Source organism: Ceratotherium simum, chromosome 12, assembly GCF_057802395.1.
Source record: "Ceratotherium simum simum isolate JZ-2026a chromosome 12, ASM5780239v1, whole genome shotgun sequence".
NCBI classification, from domain to species: Eukaryota; Metazoa; Chordata; class Mammalia; order Perissodactyla; family Rhinocerotidae; genus Ceratotherium; species Ceratotherium simum.
The window spans coordinates 31,868,433-31,893,232 of NC_141911.1; the positions used below are offsets into that span (position 1 = coordinate 31,868,433).

At 36.9% G+C, this 24,800-nt stretch overlaps 1 protein-coding gene across 1 annotated transcript in view; it reads left to right on the forward strand.

The window, feature by feature from the left end:
* Positions 1 to 24,800, forward strand: part of DCHS2 (dachsous cadherin-related 2) — a 140,699-nt gene that overhangs the window by 28,487 nt on the left and 87,412 nt on the right. Inside the window, 4 exon segments of the mRNA XM_087437260.1 lie at positions 16,061 to 16,297; positions 17,617 to 18,633; positions 21,378 to 21,565; positions 22,899 to 22,998. Of these exon segments, the coding sequence (XP_087293386.1) occupies positions 16,061 to 16,297; positions 17,617 to 18,633; positions 21,378 to 21,565; positions 22,899 to 22,998 (1,542 nt within the window).

The following is a 24,800-nucleotide window of genomic DNA, read 5'->3' on the forward strand; positions in this document are numbered from 1 at the left end:
AAATATTTGATTACAAAGAAAATATAAAATTTCAAATATATAATATTACATTATAATACTTTTGAGACATTAGAGATATTCTGGTCTAAAAATGAGGCTGCAAAAAAGAAAAAAATATTTTTTTCTTTTACATTTCTTTTCCTTTTAAAAAATTCTTTAAAATTCAATTTTATGTTATTGTAGTAGGAACACTTGCAATCTGCCCTCTTAACAAATTTTTAAGTGTTCAGTACTTTATTGTTGAGTATAGGTAAAATGTTGTACAGCAGAGGTCCAGATCTTATTCATGTTGTTTAATTGAAACTTTATGTCCATTGATTAGTGACACCCCATTTCTCCCTCCCCATCAGCTCCTGGAAACCACCACTCCACTCTTTGATTTTATGAGTTTTACTATTTTAGATACCTCATATAAGTGGAATAATGCAGTATTTGTCCTTCTGTTACTGGTTTATGTCACTTAACATAATGTCCTATAAGTTCATCCATGTTGTTGCATATGGCAGAATTTCCTTCTTTTTTAAGGCTGAAGAGTATTCCATCATTTGTATATACCACATTTTCTTTATCCATTCATTCATTGATAGACATTTAGGTTGTTTCCACAACTTGGCTATTGTGAATCGTGCTGCAATCAACATGGGACTGCAGATATCTCTTCGAGATTACATTTCTTCTTAAAGCACCTGATCTGAGCGTGGGTAGAATGTGCTTTTACTGTGATGATGATGATAATGTCAGGTGCTACACTAGGCATTTTCTGTACATTGTCTTATTGGATCTTTGCAACACCCTTTGCAACAACCACATTGATTAGCAACAAACAGTAATTTACACAGGAATTCTAATCTACCCAGTTAGTTTGCCTTCTCACCCAGTCCCGAGAGGGAGAGAGTCACTGCTACTTGCCTGGAAAGTGTACTTCATCTGGAGTGTGTAACTGGCTGGGAGATTAGTTGTTTACAATGGCAGTCTTTATAAGGCAGAACTTTCCTTACTCAAGATAATCCACTGACATAGCCCCTTTAACATTTAAAAGATCAGAAGAAAATACTTTTTTTAGGAAATTAGTCTGCTTATCTTGGCTTTTTCAAAATTCGTCTAAACTGAGGACCTTAAGTGCTTGTCAAATCATCAGGCCCTCTAGGGCACTAGCATTGCCAAAAATATACAGGTCAGACAGTAATCAGGGCACAGGATCTAAAAGCATTTAGCGGATTGTTTTTAAAAGACATCAACACACTCATCATCTAGTTTCCCCTAGAAGATCTTGAAGAATGAGCTGTACTGTATTCTGTTTTTAGAAGAGATCTCTATTGCTGGGCTGGCTTCAGTCAGCCACAGGCTTTTGTTCCTGGCACCGGGTAGAAGACAAATGCCATTGTTAATCATGGAAAACCCTTTATGTGGGTCATTATCTAGGAAAATATCATGATATTTTTTTTAAAGCAAAGACCAGATTCATAATGGAAGTAGCCTTGGGTTATTATTGTTGGCAATGTTGATGCCAGTGCATTTAGGTTGGAGATATTTCTCAGTCTAACAGTGCTTAGAATTTAGTTGCACTTAATCACAACTCATGAAATTCATGAGGCCTGGTAATGCTTTACTTTAACCTTTAGAAGAGAATTAAACAGCATCATGACTAGCTGTCCCACTAGTCCCATGACTAGTGGGAAAAGTCGCCTAGTGAACAGGAGTCTCCAATTTGAACAGTTGAGTTCAAGTTCATCTGTTGGTTGACTGCAGCTCCAAACACATTTTCTACATTGTACATAATAGGAGGCTTCCAGGCCATGCCATAAAAGCTAATTCAACTGTTGATGTTCTCAAAGACTAGAACAAGGAGCTGTATTGGAGTATGGTTGGCCTTTTCTAGATCTGTGTTTTTGTTGTAACCTATATAAAGCTGGGCTTTCTTGCTTCCACCATAAGGCCTGTCTCTACAGAGGCTGCCAGTGTTAACACAGTCTCAAGAAATTGCCTTTATCAATATATATTTGTGGAATAAATGAATAAATGATGTATAGAAATAATTGAAAAGTGATTTAAATCCTTATTACATCCTCTTAAAAAATTGCAAGGGAGTGACATTGATAATAGAGCAAAACTTCATTTAAAATCCTCTTTCCCCATCACAGCATGGTAGGTGACGCTATGACCTACCCCCACTTTTCCTCAAAACTCTCCTCAACTCTCTTACCTTCTCTCCAGCTTATCTGTGCTGGCTGACACTTTTCTAGATATATATATATATATATATATAAATATAAATATATATATTTAGTATATATATGGTTGTACATAGTTGTATATATATAGTTATATAATTATATAGATGTATGGTTGTATAGTTTTACAGTTATATATAGTTATATAGTATGAGGAGAATATTGGGAATTGATGAGCAAATTTATACATTGTCACTTCTTCCTGAATTTCTCTAAAATTCTCTCTTAGAGACACTCATTAATTTGTTCACTGCTTCTTTCATCCTTTCATTTTGGTGCTTCCTATATCAGGCATGCTATTTTATAAGCTTACATACTTTGTGTTAGAGGCTCATGTTTTCCCAAAGACAAGAGATTTTCCGTTGATCTCTTGCGCCGTAACCAAGACTCATGCATTAAAAATAGAGGTCTTTGACTTACTGTGTTCATCTGGTAAGAAAAATGTTTTGGAGAAAACTGGAAGGGGGTGTGGTGATGTCATGGTTGTTTTCTCTTGTGGGTTTATCTTCCTGTTCTGTTTCTGGTTTTCTAAGTGTGTTCTTGGTTCAAAGAACATTTTTGTAAAATGTGTTTAGGCACCAGGAGAGAGAGATTGAATTGAGCCTTCATTTCCCTTATTCTCAGTTACTTGGGTTCCTTTGATGTGGGCACGAGGCAGACCACACTATTTTGAGTTTTAAAAGGAGGAAACACAAGAGGCGTATTTATTAATAGCTCTTTTTTCATGTATTTTTAATCTCATTTTATGAATTATATGTAAATTTTTCCCCTACACTGTTTGAAGTATTCTCTTTAGTAGCATGAAAAGAGCAATTCTTTAGCTTTTGTATCTGTCCTACTTATTTAGTAATTTTACACTGAAACAAGCATTACTTCTAATTCAGATTATTTTAAGGTGACAGGCTTCAAGCATTTGAGTTGGTCATGTATTGTTGCCCAACTACCTCTTTTGCTAGAGCTACCTTTGGTTAAATTCTTGTGGTTTACCTCTTTTTATAGAAGCAAGTTCATGATATAAAGAAAAGTCAACAAAAATTCTAAAAAAAATGTAACACTTATTGAAGGAAGAAAATGGAAACAAGTTCATCCTTTTGATACATATTTATTAAATGCCTATTATGTACCAGGCACTGTTATAGGTATTTGGGATACATTAGTGAAAAAAACAGACAAAAATTCCTACTTTTGTAAATCTTACAAGAAAACCTTATGTTGCCTCGCCTGCTGTCTGTTCTATGTTTAGTTGTGGTGTACACAAAACCCAAGTTAAGCACCAAGAAGAACAAGTAATTAAAAGGATAAGTGAGTGAATTAACAGACAAGGGCAGCTATGCCTCTGTGTTTAGCTGTAATCTTTTGTTTGTATGGGGTGTGTAGATTTTAACATGGACCATAAGTAATGCAGCACAGACTCTCTTTTTCTTTATTTCAAGGGCAGATTCTTTCCTAATGTTAGTTTCATGCTCAGATTTCATACCACGTAATGATTCTCATAATTCTCCGTGATTGCCACTTTTCTACATTTAGAACATTCTGATATGTCGTCAATAAATTAATACCACACCTCATTTCATAAGGGATGTGAGCCTACTCGTGCCAAAAATCACAAACACCTAATCAGTGTCTGTCACTTTCATAGGAAACAAAGGCGCGTTAGAGAGTTTTCTCGTGAGTTTTTCCAGTATAACATCACAGACTCCTGGAGATAGAAGGGATGTTACAATTCAGCACACTCATTTAGTGGATGCATAGTTGGCAGTTGAACTTCAACTTGAACCCTGTCCTAGACCTGTGATCTGTTCCTATACTGCTCTGTCTCAGATAATAATACTTTTCACCATCTTTTCCATATATTGCCTATTTGAGCCTTATATCAACTCATGAGATAAGCAAGGCAGATATTTTTATGCCCATCTGCAAATTAAGAGACTGAAGACCCTAAGAGTCGTAGGGACTTGCTCATGGACATAGTAATAAACCTGACACTCAGATTTACTTTTTGGACTTCCATTTCAAAGCTCTTTCCCTTATTATGATTTTTTTTTAAACTAAAGACAAAGCTAAGATAAATATAGTTTCCATTGATTCAATTAAATAAGATAGAAAAATGATGTCTCACTGTGACTTCCTATATAAGCCTATTTGAAATACCAAATTGTCTGCTGATTTATTTATTGTTTTCAATTGAATAAATAGAATTCAGTGGAATCTTCCAAAATATGTTCATTTTTCTTAAGAATTGTTTTAGTTGTCAATATGAGATAGAATTTTGAATCCATTCTATTCCTTTCAACCACTACATCTTGCTTACCCAGATTTGTGTGCAAAATAAATACATAATCTTCTATTTGGTGAATAAGTTTCTGTATTCTCACAAACTGAATATAGGAGACATATCATAAATATCAATAACCAATAAGAAATTGGCATTGATAGCCCCTAGTTTTCGGTCTGTCTCTGTTTTTGAGAAAACCACACTTACAAACTCCATGTTTGTGCTTGTTTTTGTTAACTATCCCGTAGCCTACAGTTTTAATAATGACCTACAGATTATTGAATTAGCACCATACCGCTGTATGAATTAACATTGTGGTTGAGAGTATTCCACGTTTTCCAGGAGGTCTGATTCGGAAAGTCAGTATGGCTTAATTAGTAGAAGAACATGATTTTATACGTATAATAGATTTTAATTCAGAGAGGACCTTTGTCGGGGCCGGCCCAGTGGCGCAGCGGTTAAGTGCGTGTGCTCTACTTCGGCGGCCCAGGTTCGCAAGTTCAGATCCCGGGAGCACACCACTGCACCGCTTGTCAAGCCATGCTGTGGTGGCGTCCCATATAAAGTGGAGGAAGATGGGCATGGATGTTAGCCCAGGGCCAATCTTCCTCAGCAAAAAGAGGAGGATTGGCAACAGATGTTAGCTCAGGACTGATCTTCCTCACAAAAAAGAAAAGAGAGGACCTTTGTCTTTAAGGTCTTTTGTTAGTCTATCAATTTAAAATAATTTTATCCCAACAGTTTCCTCTTTTAAATAAAAAGTGACAAGATAAAGAGCATAGACATCGTTGCACATTATAATTGGTATATATAAATCTAAGCATTCAGTAATTAAAACGTAAAATAACCAGTGCTCTGTAAATGAATCTGTGTCTATTTTTTAAAGTTAAAGTTAATCTCCTGAACTGGTGGTTACTGGTAATTTGCAAGTGTCATGGAAAAATGACAGCCAAGTAATCACTGTACTTTAAAGAATTAAAATATAGTATCACATTTTTAGCTGACAAATATATAGGCAAAGAGAGCTATTCATTTTATTTACTGTTTTATTATTTATTATATATATAAATATGCATATTTATATGTAGCATATATTATAGAGCTACATTTTCTGGCCCCTCAGCTTTTAATGGACAGTTCTGTTTATTTAAGAATGTTGGATTCAAGTAAATGACTTTTCTAGCTCCTTTTTATATTCAAATGTTAAAAAAAAGAGTCAATGTCTTGAAACATTCGGCATATAGAAGGACAAACTGAATCCTAATACTACCCCCCCAAGTGGTGAGTGTTGCTTCAAAGAAACCTGTTAGCTTCCTCCTGGTCTCTAGTAGAAATTGCTTCACTACACAGAATTGGCTTTGAAGGCCAACTAAAGTAGTCATTGGCTCGGAAGAGGCCGAGTAAAATTCATATATATAGGCATAAAATGGACTCTTGTTCAACTATAAAAAGGCAGATTTGGTCATTTCACTCCTCTGCCTAAAATCTATCAATGCCTTTCCACCGCTCTTTGGCTGAAGGCCAGATCCTTGTTATGGTCTACCAGGCCCTTCGTGATCTGCCCTGCTTTCTTCCGTGCCCTCAGCTCCAACAACTCTTCTCTTTACTCTTTGTGCTCGTTCCTTATGCCAACTACTACTTCTCTTGCCTCTCCTCTTCCTCTTCCTTCTTCCCTCTCCTCGTCCTCCTACTCTCTTCCTCCTCTTTCTTCTTCCTCTATCTATCCTCCTCATCCTTCCTCCTCCTCCTTCTTACTGCTCCTTTCCTTGATCCTGCCATGCTTCCCTCTGTAGGCACTGCACGTATTTTTCCTTCTGCCTAGAACATTTGATTGCTCCCTCTCCTCTCCCCTTCCCATACTTGCATCTTACCCAGCGAATGGCCTAACTCATCCTTCAGAGCTCCAATTATAGATCACCTTTCCATGGAGATGTTTTCTGACAGCTCCCTCCCCAACCACATTAAATTAGGTGCCCAGATTTATATTCTATCACAGCTTCTTTTTATATTATAACTACATATTTTGTGATTGTTCGATTAATGTCTGTCCCCCACAGACACTTTCTATTCTGCACCCTATCGCCTTCCTAGTTACTAGCACAGTTCTTGGTACATAGTAGGCACACAATAAATGGTTATTGAATAAATAAGGAAAGAATGAGATGGAGTTGTTGCCACAAGAAAGGTTATAATCTAGTTGAGTTGACAATAATAATACATATATGTACACAGAGAACAGATTAGTGGTTGTCAGACTCAGGGGTTGGTGGAAGTGGGCGAAATGGGTGAAGATGGTCACAAAGTACAAACTTCCAGTTACAAAATAGATAAGTCCTGGAGGTTTAATGTTCAGCATGATGACTATAGTTAACAATACTGTATTGTATATTTTAAGTTGCTAAAAGAGTAGATTGTAAGAGTTCTCATAACAAGAAAAAAAATTGCAACTATGTGTGGTGATGGATGTTAACTAAACTTATTGTGGTAATCATTTCACAATATATACGTATATCAAGTCACGACATTGTACACCTAAAACTAATACAATGGTATAAGTTAATTATATCTCAATAAAAAATAAATTAAAAAAACATATTATCAAAGTACGATAATTTTTGAAGTTTAGAACTGGAAAAGAAATAGATACTCAAACCAGGCCAGAGTACAGAAATTTATGGAAACATTTATGGGAATTCAGAAAAAAAATACATGTAAAACAAAGCAACAGACTCAATAATTACATTCCCAATGTCAAAATAAAGTAGTACAGAGTTATTTTGCCAGAGGAAGCCCAGCTGTCTGGCATCTAAGAAGCTTCACAGGACAGTAATCCATATTTAAACTATTTTATCATCAGAGTTACATTAAACAAGCTCATTCTCTTGATGTATCAAACTGGATGCCAATTATCAGCTTATAGTGAGAAAACACAATTGTCAAAAGAACTGAATACTTGAAGCTTTATGTCCAGCCTCACTTCTCCCTCTAGGCACACTATGGAGAAAGCCAAATCAGATCTGGAAAAGTTTGTAAATGAGCATTGATTTTTAAAGAAGGGAATGACATAATATTTTTTTTTAAGCTTCAGTGCACGGTTGTGTATCCTAGTTGTTAGTTTTTAGTTCTCTACGTGAGCTGCCACCACAGTATGACAACTGACAGATGGATGGTGTGGTTCCACAACCAGGAAACAAACCTGGGCTGCAGCGGTGAGAGTACCAAATCTTAACCACTAGACCTCCAGGGCTGGCTCAGGAATGAGATAGTCTTAATGTTTAGTGGCACTGGGTTAAAATAGCCTGATGGATCTTCCCCATAATAAAGATGGTCTTGCCAGTAGAACAAAAATATGAAAGCCTGTTGACTTACAGCACTCTGCATTACTCTGCTTTTCACTAGGAGTGAAATATTTGGTCTGTTTGCTAAAGATCTCTCTTCTCTTCTGTGGCCTGGACCTGGATGTGGTGCCTAACATTTGCCTCTCTTTTTTCCTACTTTTCCTGGATTCATCAGCTACCCTCTGGGTTAGCTAATTTTTTTTTTTAATAATATTATTTATTTTTTACCCCAAAGCCCCAGTAGATAGTTGTATGTCATAGTTGCACATCCTTCTAGTTGCTATATGTGGGACGCGGCCTCAGCATGGCCGGAGAAGCGGTACGTCAGTGCGCGCCCGGGATCCGAAACCCGGGCCGCCAGCTGCAGAGTGCGCGCACTTAACCGCTAAGCCACGGGGCCGGCGCTGGGTTAGCTAATTTTTAAAAGAAATATTTCCATTTTAGGTACAATCAAGTTCGTAGGCCATAGAGTCCCACTGTCTCATTGAGGTGACTTTGTACTCGGCTCCCATGAGATAGAAATATCAAGGGCAAGCTCCAGGTGTTGATGACAGTAATGACTACAGATAGTGCAGGGCTTCAGAAGAGAGCTCTGGAAGATCTAGATGAGTCAGGGAACCTCACAGGATAACTCAGATTTGAATAAGCAAGAGGGGGAAGAATGTATAGTGATTCAGGAGAAGTGAACAATATAAATGAAGGTGTGGAGACGGAAATTAGTAAGCATTTGTAAGAAGAAATTAAAGTGTAAGTGAGGCCTGAGTCACTAAGATATATAGTAAATTCCACATTCCATGGGGATACTAAACTTTATGCAGAATTGACGAAGGAGGTACCTAAAAACAAGTTTTATTATTCTCCTGAATTATTATTATTATTTTATTACCCATCTTGTCAAAGATATAAAAGGTTGATAAATTGGAGATGAAAGGGTTGATAATTTGGAGAAAGCTGCTGTTGATTTGTGGGTTTTCCCCCAGGATGGGATATCTTACTGACTCCTCAGAAAACTTAGTATGTATTCCTGCAGTTTGGGGCTAACAGACTCAAGTCTCTCTCTCACCTGGGGAATCTAAAGGAGGATTGACTGACAGTGGAATAAAGGAGAGGTTTCTGCGGTGGAGACAAATTGCACTCCAGGAGCTTGTAGGGGTAAAGAGTACTTCATAGTTTCTCCTGGGTGTGGGTCATTTGTGACAGAGACAGCTCGTGTGGAGTTGTTTTAGGTCCTGCCCAGAAAGGGCCAGAGGGAGAAGCCCTGAACGTTGCCGGCTTTTCAGGAGACAAGGAAGCAGTAAGTCAACAATCAAAGAGGAGAGAGATGTTCCCCTGCAGTGAGGCCGCCTCAGATTACAGGTTTAAAGCAAGCCAGGCGAGGAAAAGAGAAGTCAGCTACTCCTGATCTGTAGCATGTGCCCCACTTGAACTTTAAGAAAAGCTTAGAGTTTTGATTCTTTTATATGGATCTATCATTATATTCTAGTTATTGAGTTGAGATTATTTAGGGAGTTAAAGTAACAGAAGAAATTTTGATGGGTGGATAGTGATTGAAGAAGTTGTAGGAGCTTCCTGAATTTTCACTTAGAGGCAGAGGAAGAACAGTTAGCCATGCAAAATAAATTTAAATAGGAGAAAAAAAGCAAAGTCACTTTATGACTGCATCCTGTGAGTTATGCTTTGCCATCATCCTTGTTGCACATATTTGTGATAGCAGGAGATTATCATGTCTGAGGTGGAGAGATGGGCGGCAGTAGTGGAGAGAAGCTACATCGAGTGGGGTGGCTTTTGAAGGAGTTGAAAAGCATGACAGAGTTTAAACTTGATTATTACAGGACATAAGGAATGCATAAGGGTTTTGAGCACTAACATGTTATGGTGAAAGTAGTATTTAAGGAAAATTACCCCAGCAGAGTGTGCTAGGTGGGTTGTAGGACTAGAAAATTTGAACAGGTAATGTATATTAATTAACAGGGAACATATAATAGTAATAGTATTATTATAATCCAGGGGTAAAGTAATGAGGTTTATACTAAGGAGATAGTAATAAAAATAGAGAGGAGGGAACTAATTCAAGGATATTTTAAGAGGAAAATAATATAGGAATGGTGACTGATTTATTAATGAAAGAGGATGAGTCATATATAATTTCTTGATTTTAACTCAATGATTGATAATCCAACTGATGTCAAGTTGACAAATGCTTAGGGGAAGTGCCACCTAGAACGAGGTATAGAGCTATAATTCAGGTGAGAGGACATGGCGAGATACTAGGATAATTAACAACTGAAGTCACAAAAACTATGACTATTTTGATGGAAATAATATATAGCAGTGGTTTTCAAACTTGAGAGTATATCAGAATTACTGGTGGAGATGGTTAAAAATGCAATTCCTGGATCCTTCCCCACGTCTGGAAATCAGAATATCTGGGTAAGAGCCTGAAAATTGTTGTTTTTACAAGTAGCCAAGGTGAATTTGATGCAGGTGAGCTGAGGACACCCTTTGAGACCGTGCAGAGAAGAGAACAAAGAGTGTAGTACTTAACTAGAGAAATGCATGGAAGTCTGAGGAGGAGGAAAGACCACTGGGGAAATCCAAGGAATTGTTAGGAAAGGCGAACAGAAAACTATAACATAACCCAAGGAAAGAGTCCAAGAGCAAGGGGACACCGTGTATCAGACAGGTTGCAGGAGTCAAGGAGCGTGAGCTTGGAGATCACGTCCAGTTGTCCATCTTTCACTTGCACCCTGTCCGTATCCTTGTGTTTCAGGTTTCTTATAAACAACACATAGTTAGATTTATTTTGAAATGCATTCTGATAATTTTTATCTTTTAACTAGAATATTTTGTCCATGTATATTTTCTGAAGTCTTTCCCAGTCTTACATCTGCCGTTGGTACTCAGTCTCACTCATGTTAACATATTTCTTCATGTGTTTTGTGTTTTTTTTTTTTACTGAGGGCTTGGATCTTCGTCTGAGAGAATTCTTTGAGCCCTGGGGATGAAGGTGGGTTCCTCTGGAAAATGTTTGTGCTTCTCCTGAACAAGTGCCCTAGGGAAGTACCAGTCTATGCCGTTTTAAACTAAATTTTTGGCTTAAAAATGTTCACATCATCCTATAGTGTGAATTCAGGCTAAAAACTAGTGTGGAGGCTAGTTTATGTTTATGAATTCTCAAAGGAATCTCTTACCTCCTTTATTTAGCACCAAGTTTCAAGTCAGAGAATTTTCTTTGGAGTCCCGTGGGGAGACATCCATGGGGGATGGTTGCTTGCTCCTTATTGTCAAATCATTGAGACCCCCAAACCTTATTATTAAATTATCTTAATTCAAAATACCAGTTTGGGGATTTGGGGCTAGTGATCATTAAATACTAAATGATGCTCACCAGAGATAAAATGCTTTTAAATAGCAGAGATATTTATTTTATTAGATTTCACAATTTACCATATGTTATTGTGGCACATTTTGGTAGCAATTTATGCATTTGTAAATTATTTTTGTTTGTATCTGGGAATCACATGTTCGAACAGTTTTATATAGATAATTTCTACAGAGCATGTTTATCTCAACCTCAGGGATTCATTTAATTGAATACAGCACTCCTAAATATCCTCATTTGCTGCTTCTGAAATTTCCATTCATATACATCCTTGAAGCTTTTTACATAATAAGAATCCTATTTTTAGAGAAGAGACTGGTGCAGTTATTTTTAAAGACACACGTTTTAATGTCAGGTTTAAATCTTTGCTATAGTATACAAGTTTCCTATATAGCTCGAAAGAGAGAGAGTATAATTTATTTTTTTGTAACAAACATATCTTCTTTTTCTGAATATCTTTAATATTTTAATATATGTATTTTTTTCCTAACTACTAAGTTAACATATTGGCTTAGTCAGCTCAGGCTGCTATAACAAAATACCACAGACTGGGTGGCTTAAACAACAGAAGTTTATTACTCCCAGTTCTGGAGGGTGGAAGTCTGAGATGGAGGTGCTGGCTGATTTAGTTCCTGGTGAGAGCTCTTCCTGTCTTGTAGATGGCTGCCTTCTCACTGTGTTCTCACGTGGTGGAGAGAGAGCAAGCTCTCCTGTGTCTCCTCTTATAAGGACACTAACCCTATAGGATTAGGGCTCCACCCTTATGACCTTATTTAACCTTAATTAATTCCTTACTCTGAAGGCAGCCTCACTAGGGATTAGGGTTTCAACATATGAGTTTTAGGGGGACACAATTCAATCCATAGCACATATGCCCATTAAAACTATAGGAATGTGGTGCCGGCCTGGTGGCATAGTGATTAAGTTCACGCACTCTGCTTCGGCAGCCCGGGGTTCCCAGATTCGGATCCCAGGTGCGGATCTATGCACTGCTCATCAAGCCATGCTGTGGTGGCGTCCCACATACAAAATAGAAGAAGATGGGCACGGATGTTAGCTCAGGGCCAATCTTCCTCAGCAAAAAGAAGAAGATTGGCAACAGATGTGAGCTCAGAGGCCAATCTTCCTCACTAAAAATTAAATAAATAAATAAATAATAAAACTATAGGAATGTAAGAAGTAGAAAGTGCAGAATCTCAACCCACGGAGATGACCTCTCTTTATAGTTGTTCAAGTCCTTCCATGTTTTCCAGTGTGCATATTTCTCTGTGTTTACAAAGTATATGTGTTAGTGTTTGTATATGTTAGTGATATACATTACATATTGTTCTCTAATCTAATATTCTCACTTAGCAGCACTTCATGAATTTTTCACAGTAGAGATATACTTTCATTTTTTAAATGTTTAAGCAGTACTAAATTTTTTTACCACACTGGGTTGATATCATAGATTTACTTTTACAACTTGTTTTCATGTAAAAGTAGCATGTAAAATCTTTCTAGACAAACGTGTGTACTCTCTTTGTTCTTTTTGGATGCTACATATTAGTCTATGGTATTAATATAATAGATAATATTAGGTATAATATTAGGTACCTAATACCTATTATTAGGTATAATATATCTATTATATTAGATATAACCAATCAATAATCAATAGGATTAACATTCATTGATCACCATTCATTGATCAAACCATTCATTCTTTTTTTGGTCAAACCATTCATTCTTTTCTTGATAGATATTAAAGTCATTTGCAATATTGCAAAGGGCGTCCTGTCCATTTATTTCTTACTTATGTATGTAGAGGGTAGATTTCTAGGTTACTGAATACGAACAATTTACAGTTTGATAAATATTGCCAAAGTGCCTTTTGGATAGTGTACATAAATACTACATCCTTTATTAGCCTTGGGTCTTCTCACTTAAAATTTTAGCAAACATGAGAGGTAAAAACAAGAAGTCATTATTTTAATTTTGTATTTCCGTTATTTTTAGTGAGTTTGAACATTATCATATTTATTAACACTTTCTTCTTATCTGAATTATCTGTCCTTATCCACTGCTAACATAATTTTTCGTTTACTTGTATTTTTCAGCTTCTTTGCAGAACTCTTCATTTATTATGGATACCAAATTGTTGTTTATATATTTTCAAAATGTCATCTTTCAATTTTATTTATAAATCATGGAGTAAAATTAATGAATGATTAGAAAGATAAAAACTGTTAATTTAATTACAACATGTTAGATCTATAATAGGTGCATGTACACAGGTGACTATGCGATCATAGGAGAGTGGTATCTAAAGCAAAGTGGAGGGTAGGAGAAGGCCGCCTGCACCAGGTGACGCTTGACTTGAGCTGTGCTTTAAAATATCACTAGAAATCATTAAGCCAAAGAAGGTGAGGAAGTTGTTCCAGGAAGAGGATGCAACAATCCAAATGGCAAAGAACAAAGTCTATTCTGGAAATTATAAATAGTTCACTGTGCCTAGAGCAAAAGGTGCTCTATGAGAGTGGTGTGGTGGGCAACAGAGGTGGAATAGGGCTGATTTATGAATGGCTTGGTGTATTAAGATAAGGCGTTTGAACTTCACCCTGATAACTTGGAGAGGCATTGATTTGGATTTTAGGAAGACTATTCTAATATAAGTATGAAAAATGGTTTAGAAGGAATCAGTCTGGAGGGAGGAAGATCAGGTTGTGGTCTAGTTGAGGCTGATGTTAATCTTTTCGTTGTCAAAATCATCAGGAGTGGAAAATGAAACCTTTAAAATTTTTTCTATAATTGAAATTGAGTTAACTCTGGAAGAATGTATACCTGGGGAGTGGAGGTGATTAGGGTAGAGGGACTTTTCATTTTCTTCTATAGACAGACACTTTTGTATCATTTGAGTTTTATTTTTTATCAAGCATAGACTTTAATAATAAATAATTTTTAAAGCTCATCAATAACAGATGGAAAAGGTCTGACTTAGAAATTTGTGTGATAATTATTAGTGCTTTGGTGGACCACCAAATCAGTATGAACCCAAATTTTAATACGGCTGCTAAAAGCTGGTATAATAATACTTGGTAACATTAGTATTTTATAAGTATTCTAATAAAGAGTGTTTATACTCTTCTTCGTAATAGTCAGATTGTATTTGGAACCACGTGTTCACTGATCAACCTGGAGCACGTTCAGGAGAAAGGAACTATGAGTGAAATGACTTAAAACCATGTTAGATAAAGAACTCTTAAAGAAAATGGGGATGTTGTGCCTGGAGCACATCAGACAAAATATTTGACTTCAGTTATTGATGATGTATTATACCAAAGAGAAATAAGACATATTTCGTTAAATTTCTAATAGAAGTAGGAACAAGGAATTGTGGTTTCAAGAGGGCAGGTTTTGATTTAAGAAAACGAAGAATTGGAATGGTGTTACCTTTTTTATGCCTAGAAAATTGATAATTCTGATGTTTTTGCCATCTTTTCATAAACTGGCAAAAAACTGCCGTATTCCTTCATTTAACTAATACTTATGGCCAATTGTATTGTGACAGATTCTGTAAAGTTCAGCTACATTTACTTGTATGCAAATTCATTGAATAAGTTTGCATGTTTTCTCTTTCTCGTTAAGTGAAACTAGCATGTTCATTTCTGAAGTTGTTTATGTTAGATCTGTTTTCATGTTTTCAAACTAGCACACTAAAGGGTATATTAATAATATTAAATAATTGGTTTTCTCAGCATTACTGGATCTCTCCCAACTTAACCATTAATACCTTCTCCTCTCACACACACTATGTACATAAGCCTAACTTGCCACTCTTGTCCCCATGGTTTTGACGTTTATTGAAGTTTTCTTACCCACAGCCATCGGCATTACACCTTCTCACCAATAAAGATAAAATGGAGTCAGTTAAAAAAGAGAGCTGCCCTACACGATCTAGTTCAGGGCAGATGTCAAATACCTCAGAAGATAAAATTTTAGTTTCATTCTGCAGATTTAGGATACTGGTGCCTGGGCACAATCCTGTATTAGCCTAGATTACTTTGGGTTATGGGTATACTCTGCTATTCTGTCATCCTGGGCTGGCGATATGGTGGTAAGGCCTAACAAAGGCAATGTCATTTATGTTTTTCTGGTAAATTGATACACTTGCAAGATGTCTAATGTTTAAATTCTAGGAAAATATCACTTACTTGACAGAATTTGGACCATCATTTTGCAAATATCCTCAAGTTCTTTGATTGGAAAGTAGATGTATTAGTCAGGGTTCTCCAGAGAAATGGAACCAATAGGAGATGTATATAAATATAGAGATATAGATAGATAGATATAAAGAGATTTATTATAAGGAATTAGCTCATGTGATTGTGGAGGCTAAAAAGTCCCAAGATCTGCAGTGAGTTGGTAAAGTGGAGACCAGGAGAGCCAACGGTGTGGTTCTAGTGAAGGCTGGCAGTCTCAAGACTCAGGAATGTTTCAGTTCAATTCTGAAGGCAGGAAAAAAAAACAGTGTCTCAGTTTGAAGGCAGTCAGGCAGGAGGAGTCTCCCTTTTGTTCTATTCAGGCCTTCAACTGACCGGATGAGGCTCATCCATATGAGGGAGGGCAATCTGCCTGATTCAGTCTACTCACTCAAATGTTAATCTCATCCAAAAACACCCTCACAGAAACACACAGCACAATGTTTGACCAAATATCTGGGCACTTCACAGCCCAGTCAAGTTGACGCATAAAATTAACCATCACAGTAGAATTAACAGATCAGGTGTGACTACGGCTCATCAGTATTGATTGCTTGTTATCTGTTTTTTAATTCTTTCTTTTCCCTACCCAGGAATTATTTACTTAACGTCCACTCTTAGCCATTTGGAATCTACTACGCTTTTGTTGATGGTCTGTGCTCGAGATGGTGGCGGGCTCACATCTGTCGTTAATGCTGATGTCACAATACACATTCTTCAGACCACTCTGGCGCCCGCTGAATTTGAAAGGCCTAAGTATACTTTCTCAGTTTATGAAGATGTGCCCGAAGACAGCCCTGTGGGAACAGTGAAAGCAAAAGAGTTCCTGAGTAAGTATTTACTTCTTATGGGAGGTTGAAATCTGTTACTGGAACATTTCCTGTATTTTCTTAGGCTGTACAATCTTGAATACATCTTTCTTTTTCTCCACGCAAGAAGAATGGAGACCACACAATCTGTGGCTTGGTCTTTGTTCTTTCAACATTATTTCTATCCTACAATTTTTATCTGATCACAAAAGTAATAGGTACTTTTAAAAGAGTTTAAAACAATACAGAATAATTATAATGTAGAAAGTATACATCTCCTATAACCCACTCCCCAAAACACACACACTTTTTAAATTTATTTATTTATTTATTTTTTTTGGTGAGGAAGCTAACATCAGTTTCCATCCTCCTCTTTTTGCTGAGGAAGATTGGCCCTGGGCTAACATCCGTGCCCCTCTTCCTCTACTTTATATGGGACGCCACCACAGCATGGCCTGACAAGCAGTGCATTGGTCCACACCCAGGATCCCAACCTGCAAGCCCCGGGCCACCGAAGTGGAGTGTGTGCACTTAACCATGTAACCACTAGTCATGGGGCTGGCCCCTAAATTATTTTTTTTTATGAAAATACATCCTACTATCTTTGTTGTTCTACAACTCCCTTTTTCTCCCTACTTTGTATATTGTGGACTGATTTCCAAGTAATTGGACATCATTCTATCCAATTTAAAAAAATGTTTGCACAGTATTCCAACTTAGATTATAAAACATGTTTTATTTAAACATTTCCCTTTTGCTACAATTTGAATGATTTATAATCATTTTTGCTAGCCCAAATGATACTCAAGTAAATATGCTTGTATGATTTTTAGAAGTTTCTTTCCAGGATAAATCTGTAGAAGTGAATTGCTTGTCTAAAGATCTTCTCCTGCTCCCAGTCTCCTCCTTTTCCATCTTCTCTCCTTCCCTTAACTTTTGTGGAGAGTATCTGCCATTCATAGGTAGAGATCATGGAGAAACATCAACATAAATTTAACTTGGCTTCCTCAAAGGTATAAAACAGGCATCCAAATTATTTTCTGAATATCTTTCCCTTTTACTTAATGCCAGAAGAATGAAGGAAGATAGTGAAACCTGTGGCTTGCTCATTGTCAATTGAACATTACCTTTGTCCACTAATTACATCTTAAATCATGTGTCCACTTTCCAACAGGCTTTGCAGAGCTGAGGAAGATGTAAGACATTGCACAGAATTCTCCATGGATGTAGTATATATCAATGCTTTCAGTTTTCAGAGTTTCTGGCAGGCACATTTTTTTGGCATACAGTGATTGCTTTCTCTTTTTCTTTTTTTTCCTTTTTTTTTTTTTTTTTTCCAGATTCCTCAGAGCCAATTTTTTATAGAATCTCCTCTGGTGATTTGGATGGAAAGTTCTCTATTCACCCATGGCTGGGCACCATTCGAACCCAGAAGCCTCTGGATCACGAAACGCAGCCCGTGGTAGTGCTCACGGTCCAGGCACAGATTGGCAGCCCCCCAGCCTGCAGCAGCACAGAGGTCAACATAACTGTAATCGATGTCAACGACAACCATCCGGTGTTTCCCAAAGCCTCTGATGAGGTTAAAATATCCCAAGCCACTCTGCCTGGCACAGCCTTGTACTGTGCCCGTGCGGAAGACAAGGACAGTGGGTGGAATGGATTCATCCGATATGCCATTGCAAACCAGAATCCAGGCATCTTTTCCATTGACTCAGGGCTTGGTGTGGTATATCTCAATGAGAGTCTGGGAGGTGATGTGCCCCAGAAGTACACACTAAGTCTCATGGCCCAGGACCTCGGCATTCCTCCTCGGGCATCTCTGTTAGTGCTAACAGTCATTATCGAAAAACAAGAGCAAAGCCCATCTTTGACTTTTGAAAATTTGGTCTATCAAGTGGAAGTTAGTGAATCTCTCTCACTGATGACCCAAATACTGCAAATACAGGCCTACCCACTTGGCCCACAGCGCACAACCTGGCAGCCTCTGTACTCGCTGGAACCCAGCACCGACTCTGCTGTGTTTGGCATCCGTCCTTACACAGGTTGGATTTATTTGCGGCGACAGCTCGACTATGAAACCACACAATCATATAATTTTAGAGTGTTTGCCTGGATCCCCAAGGACAGATTGTCGCAAAATGTGAGCACTTCAGTAATTGTTCATGTCGTGGATGAGAATGACAATTCCCCTACCTTCTTGCATGATGTGTTGTTTTTGAAAGTCGAGGAGAGTCCTGTTCCCCAAGGGGTAATAGGCAAAATTACAGCACTTGACAGAGACTCGGGAAAGAATGGACAGCTGTCATATTTCCTTTTGTCTGATGGAAAATTCTTCAAGATGAATCCTCATACAGGTAGCATTTTGTAGCTTCCACTTATTCATTTAGTATTGGAATTGACAAAACTCAAATCATTTAGTTATAACATTAGTACAAACATATAGTTAAAGTCACAGTTTTTAGTGAATACCTTATTTGATTACAGTATTGTGATTTTAAAATGAGGTCAAATTGGGTAGAATTTTACCTCTAATGATTCACACTTTTCTTGCCTCATACCCACATATTGCCACTCAATGGTTCTTATTCTGAATTAGAGGTACAGTCAGAACTGGACTGAATAAATCCTTGTGTAAAGTCCAATTTTTCCCCCAACCATTCTTTTCCATTTGTAGAGGTTTTTTAAAAATGTCAAATAATATTTTATAAAATATAAATGTCATTGATGTAGAACTGGAAAATAATCCATTAGTTAAGATTTCAAAATCACTCTATTGATATATTTCCCATTCTTATTTTGATAAGGGAACCATGGGGAAAGGGCAAATATTTACACTGAGTTTTTTTCAAGTCTTAATTATGAAGTTAAATATAAAAGAGTTATTATATTTTAAAATGTATATTGTACAAATTTACAAGGACTTTATTTGATTCCTGCAACCAACTACCAATGAAATATGTTTATATTGCAACCATATAGCTGGGAAAACTGAGGCTCAGATAGCTCGAGTAACGTGCTCAAGGTCACGGGGCTAGAAGGAAGTGAGAGGAGGTCACTGCTTTGTACAGTTCCAGGAAGCACCATGTATGCCGTAGCCTTTGTAAATAGTGCCCCCTGCCCTCTAGTGGGACGAAATTTGAATTCCTTTCTGATTAACTTCAAGCCTTTACTCTCAAATGCCTGTTGTGTGAATTAGGAAAAGGTGCCTCTTCCTCCAGCAGATGGAGCTTTACACCAAGGCACATGACTTGCCAAGCCGATTGCAAGCTGGATTTCAGCTCCCATTCACTCCTAAACTGGGATCCACTCTGCAGGGCACAAACTGCCTGCTGGCTCTTTACTTCCATATGCTAGATAGTTTTCTATTTCACTCGGCAGTTTATTTTTTTGAAATAAATTAAAATATGCAGTTGGTTCTCCCATGATCTTCTTTCTGATACATTTAGTCCAGCGCCTGGATTCAGAAGACCAGGTGTCCATTCCTAGAGTTGTGTGGCTTTAAGCAAGTAGCTTAACCTCAGAGCTCAGTGTCCTTACCACAAATAAAGGAGACAATTCCTGACATGCTCCCTGTCCTCCACTCTGAGGGGTAAAGAGTTAAAGTGGAGAAGAGGCTTGGAAGACTATGTACTCATGAACTGTTCCCATTCACCAGGGCTGGGTAGAGTGTGGCAACACAGGGGTGGAGGGCACCCTTCAGAGCATGGCGCTCATGCCCATCCTGCACACCCTGGTGCTCTGAGCAGACCTCCAAGTGATCAGGACTTGAGCTCCCATGGGAGCCTGCGTTGGCATCCCCCATCCCAGCCCCAGGCTGAGCCTCACAGTCTTTTTCACCACTGACTCCCAAATAGTTGCTACTTGTCAATCAGAGTTGGTTCATCAAATCAAAATCTGTTTGCCATTCAAGATTTAGGGGTTTCAGAGGAGAAGTACAGTTTGGAACATTAAAAATGCAGTCATTATCTGTGGGGTATTTGTTAAAATCACACTTATAGTAAACACTATGCAAATATAGTTTATATAGTAAACAAATATAGTAAACATTGCATTTAATTCAGCAACTTACCCAAATGTGAATTTTCTATTTTGTTCCTGAATTCACTTTTTGTTTTATTTTACACTCTGTCATTTCATTTGGATGAAAAGGGCAAAAAATCTTAGCAATAGCGATATTAGGTGGTAGGTGCTTCATGTTTACTTTCTCACAAATAGGTATTTACATAAACAGTGAGGAAATTAGTGCCTGGTGGAACTCTGCAGCAGGAGATGGGCTAATAGAGAGAGCACTGGGCCTCTGAAAGCTCTTGGCAACAGGTAGAGGCAGTTATGATTTTATGCCTCAGTCTCCAGGGCTGAGGTGAGGGAAGTTGCCTAGAAGACAGTTCTGAGCAAGAATACGTGAAATAAGCCTTGTAAAGCATTAAGAGTTATTTGGGAAGTCACCAGCCATCACTACACATATATTTTGTGAGGTAACAATAAACAACTGTATATGTAAAAGACAAACCATTGCCCAAAGAATGCATTCGATTTTCAGGAAGATATTTTGCCATTACTTTAAAGTAATGATAACAGCTGCCATGTTTGTAATAATTTACAGCTTATAAAATACTTTTAAATTTTTGATTGTATTTGTTTCTGATAGCCCTAAGAGGTGGGCTCAGAGAAATCCTTCCACTTCTGAGGTGGAGAAACTGTGAGCCAAACCCAGAACTTGTGGTGTCAGAGCTGAAGTGCTTTCCATTTTCCTATATAGAAGCACGAAGAGAGATATGCTGTAATTTTAAATCTTCTCAATCATTACTAAATTCCCACAGAGTATTTTATCATTTGTTTTTATGAATTCATTTTTTGGTTCAAGTGGTTGATGGTAGATGATTTGAAATACAAAGAATGCCAAATTTAAAGTGGCATTTTCAGGAGAAACTTCGGACAATTCTTTCAACAGTAGAGCCAAACTACTTATGTACGTGGTCTCAGAAGTCATGCTTTGATTCAGAGCTCTATATCTGATTTTCCTTTCTGTGAATTGGTTTGGATGTGGTTCATAATGCGAAAATTCTAGTACACAGCGTCAGCCTCTTTTGTTCCGCAGGCGAATTTATCAGTTGGGTGGCACTGGATCACGAGCGTCAGGTGCACCATCAGGCAACTGTCCTAGTGATGGACCATGGCTCCCCACCTCGAAATGCCACCATGGTGGTTTATGTCTCAGTTACTGACATCAATGATAACAGGCCATATTTCCCACAGTGTCTCCCTGGAAAGGAATTGCACATCAAGGTTTGTGGAGTGAAGTAGCCTTGCGGTGATTTTGTGATATTCTTAGTCATTTGTTTTGAGCACCATCTTGTGGCAAAAAGTGTGAATTTATCAAATCAGTCGGTGTAACAATGCATGCATTTCTAGAAGATGTAGAAATTGTGCACATGTCAAAAAAAACCACAAATTTTTAAAAAGAAAACGGGTATATGTGCTATTTGGGAACACACATCCTTTTGTTTTATGATAACGTAGCTGTGCCCATTGTGTACAAACATATAGTACCCCATTATCAGTAATGCTCAGATGTGGATTGTTTTTCAAGTAAGTTGCTTACATCTCTTGTGCAGAGCTCCTTATGGGCAATCGACACACATCTCTAAGATGGTTAGTTAAAGATGGGGGAACAATCTGTAGCTCTAAAGTGGAGAGACATGCATCCAGAGATTATGAAATTCAATCTGTTTGGGCACATACAGAAACTTCTAATTATATTTCTATTATCTCTTCTTTTTCATTCCCATGTTTTTGTGTGTTTTATAATATACATAATAAATTAGCATATTAGTTCATGTACCTAATTAATAAATATATCTTGGAGGTATTCAAACTTGAAAAAATGAATGGGTTATATGAATAAAATGTTTGGAAGCTATTACTCCAGAACAGCTGAATTGGATATTCAAATTGTGCTCAGATATGCATATTGAACAATTCAAAAAAGGTATTAAGGAAGTTAATAACTTTCAACTCATCTTCCAAAGCCCTATTGAAAGAAAACTCTACTAAAGCAAAGCATTATGATATTATCCTTATGATTTTAATTATATCATTAAAATATCTCATGGCTTAATTGGGTAGAAGGATTCTAAACATGGAATTCAACTCCACATGTACATTTCAATATTCCAGGAAAGTTCCTGTTAATTAATGAGGTATGTTTCCTGTATGAGGCATGTTTCCTGAAATAAAAGTTTATGTTTATCTTTAGCATATTTTGGACCTTTTAAAAAATGTTGTCCTGAGAAGGTGATGAATGAGAAGATGCTAGAATTCATAAAATACATCCAAAATCTAAGATTGTTTAGTCAATTTGATTTCCCTTTTTTCCCCTCAAAATTAGTTCAAATGTCACAGATAATTTGTTCAAATTGAGTAAAAGCTTTAAACTTGTAATGTGGATTCTTTTCGTGGTTTTACACCGATATAACTTTTATATGGTAGACATTTGAATTATATGTGGATTTTAAAATAGTTTAAAAAATGCTTAATGTGTTCTTTCACTTATAGATTCATTAATATTTCTTTTTAAAATTTCACTGACTAATTTGTAAGCCATTTGTTTTAATGACAGGTTCTGGAAGGTCAACCAGTAAATATGTTGGTTACGACTGTGTTTGCAAAGGATCTTGATGAAGGAAGCAATGCTGAAGTTATATATTCAGTATCTTCAGGTAAAAGTCACTATCCATAAAGGATTAAGAGCTTTTAGCATTTTCTCTTTTGTCTACCAACTATCTATCTCCTTCTGGGAAAATAGTTAATGTTGAAAATAACACCAAATTACAAACAAAATAGATTTGTTATTGTCTAGAATCACTTTCATTTTTAAGAAAAGAATTTAAAAGTTTAATGTGAAATCATAATAGTTTTTCTGTGTCCTAAATAGAAACCAGCCAACCATCTACCTTAAATGAATAATTTTTGATAATCTGAAATGCAAATCAACTTTTATTGAAAGGAAATTGGTAGTTAGTGGATAGAAATTAGTATTAAGTATAAAGAAATATGATTATGAATACCAAGCATCTGTGAGTGTCTGTGAAGACTAAATGTTCTTAAGGTCAGAGTTAATTGTACCTAGAAAATGTCACCTATGTACTTACATGTATGTGTACGTGGGAACTTTACAGAGACAGGCTTATGTTCATGTTTTTCTTTTAGAATGCGCAGACCTCAGATTTGGTGATTAACTTTAATTGGCATTGTGTTTTATACCATTTTTAAAGACATTTGTTGCTTTGTCATGTCTGACACAAACACAGGAAAGCAAGAGACAACATTGCCTTTACCTGCAGATAATCTAATTGTCTACATGGAGAACCCAAAACATGCTACAGGCAAACCATCGGAATTAATAAGATAAAAAATTTCTGAAAACAATACAAAAAGCACTAGCATTTTAAAAACTAAGCAGGTTTTCAAAGATATTCACCATAACAAAGAAAACCGTAGGATCTATGGGCAGACTTACTGTGAAGCTAATGAAGTTTAAGCTTCAGGGCCCTTCACTTGCACAAGTTCCTCTGGGATGGGAGTAGGGGGCAGTGGACAATTTATATTTGTAATATTGTCCTATTTTTCTCAAAGAGAACCCTTCAAATCATATAAGTTTCAAAACCCCCAAATCAGGATCATCCTGATTGGGAGCATAGGGAGGGAAATTTCAATAAAAGATATTCAAGACCTTTATGTAGGAAATTACAAAATATTAATGAAAGACCTAAAAGAAGAATGAGATGGAAAGGCATATCATGTTCATGCTTGGGAAGGTTTAATATCCTAAAGATGACATGGTGGATTGTCTGGGGACAATGAGCCTGCTGCAGACACACACACACACACACACACACACACACACACACACAAATATATTGAGCAATAATCCTGCTATAATACCATTACTTAGAAAGAAACAATACCTACTATATATTATTCATGAATATAGGGACTAGAAAAATAAACCCCTACTTTGGAAAAAAGCCTATCTATAGGGAAGGAGGAGGAGAATCAGATTTGGAGATGTACACAGGTCTTCTGCTATACTTATTTTCTGTCATTTCATTAAAAATTTTGAAGAAATATTGGGACTTGGCCAATCTGGAAATGTTTGCATGGATGTTCATCATATATTTCTGAAGGATTAAAGTATTGATTTTGTTAAAATTAGCTTCTAAAATGATACTTGGGGCATAGCAATATAAAAAATATGGTGAGATATATTGTTCATACCTTTGCTTTTACTTCATCCAATTGCAAAATAGAGGCAACTATAAAATGTAAGATAAAGTAACAAGATGAAAATCAGTATAATAGGAACAAAGATATGTATCACATTCATGAAAGTTTTCTGCAGCATTCCTATGAGAATGAAGCAAATGGATCAAAGCATAGAAATCACAACTAATAAATGTTACATAATTTTCTGCTCTACAGTCTGACTTTCTTAAGGGCAGGAGTTCTTTTTTATTTGTCT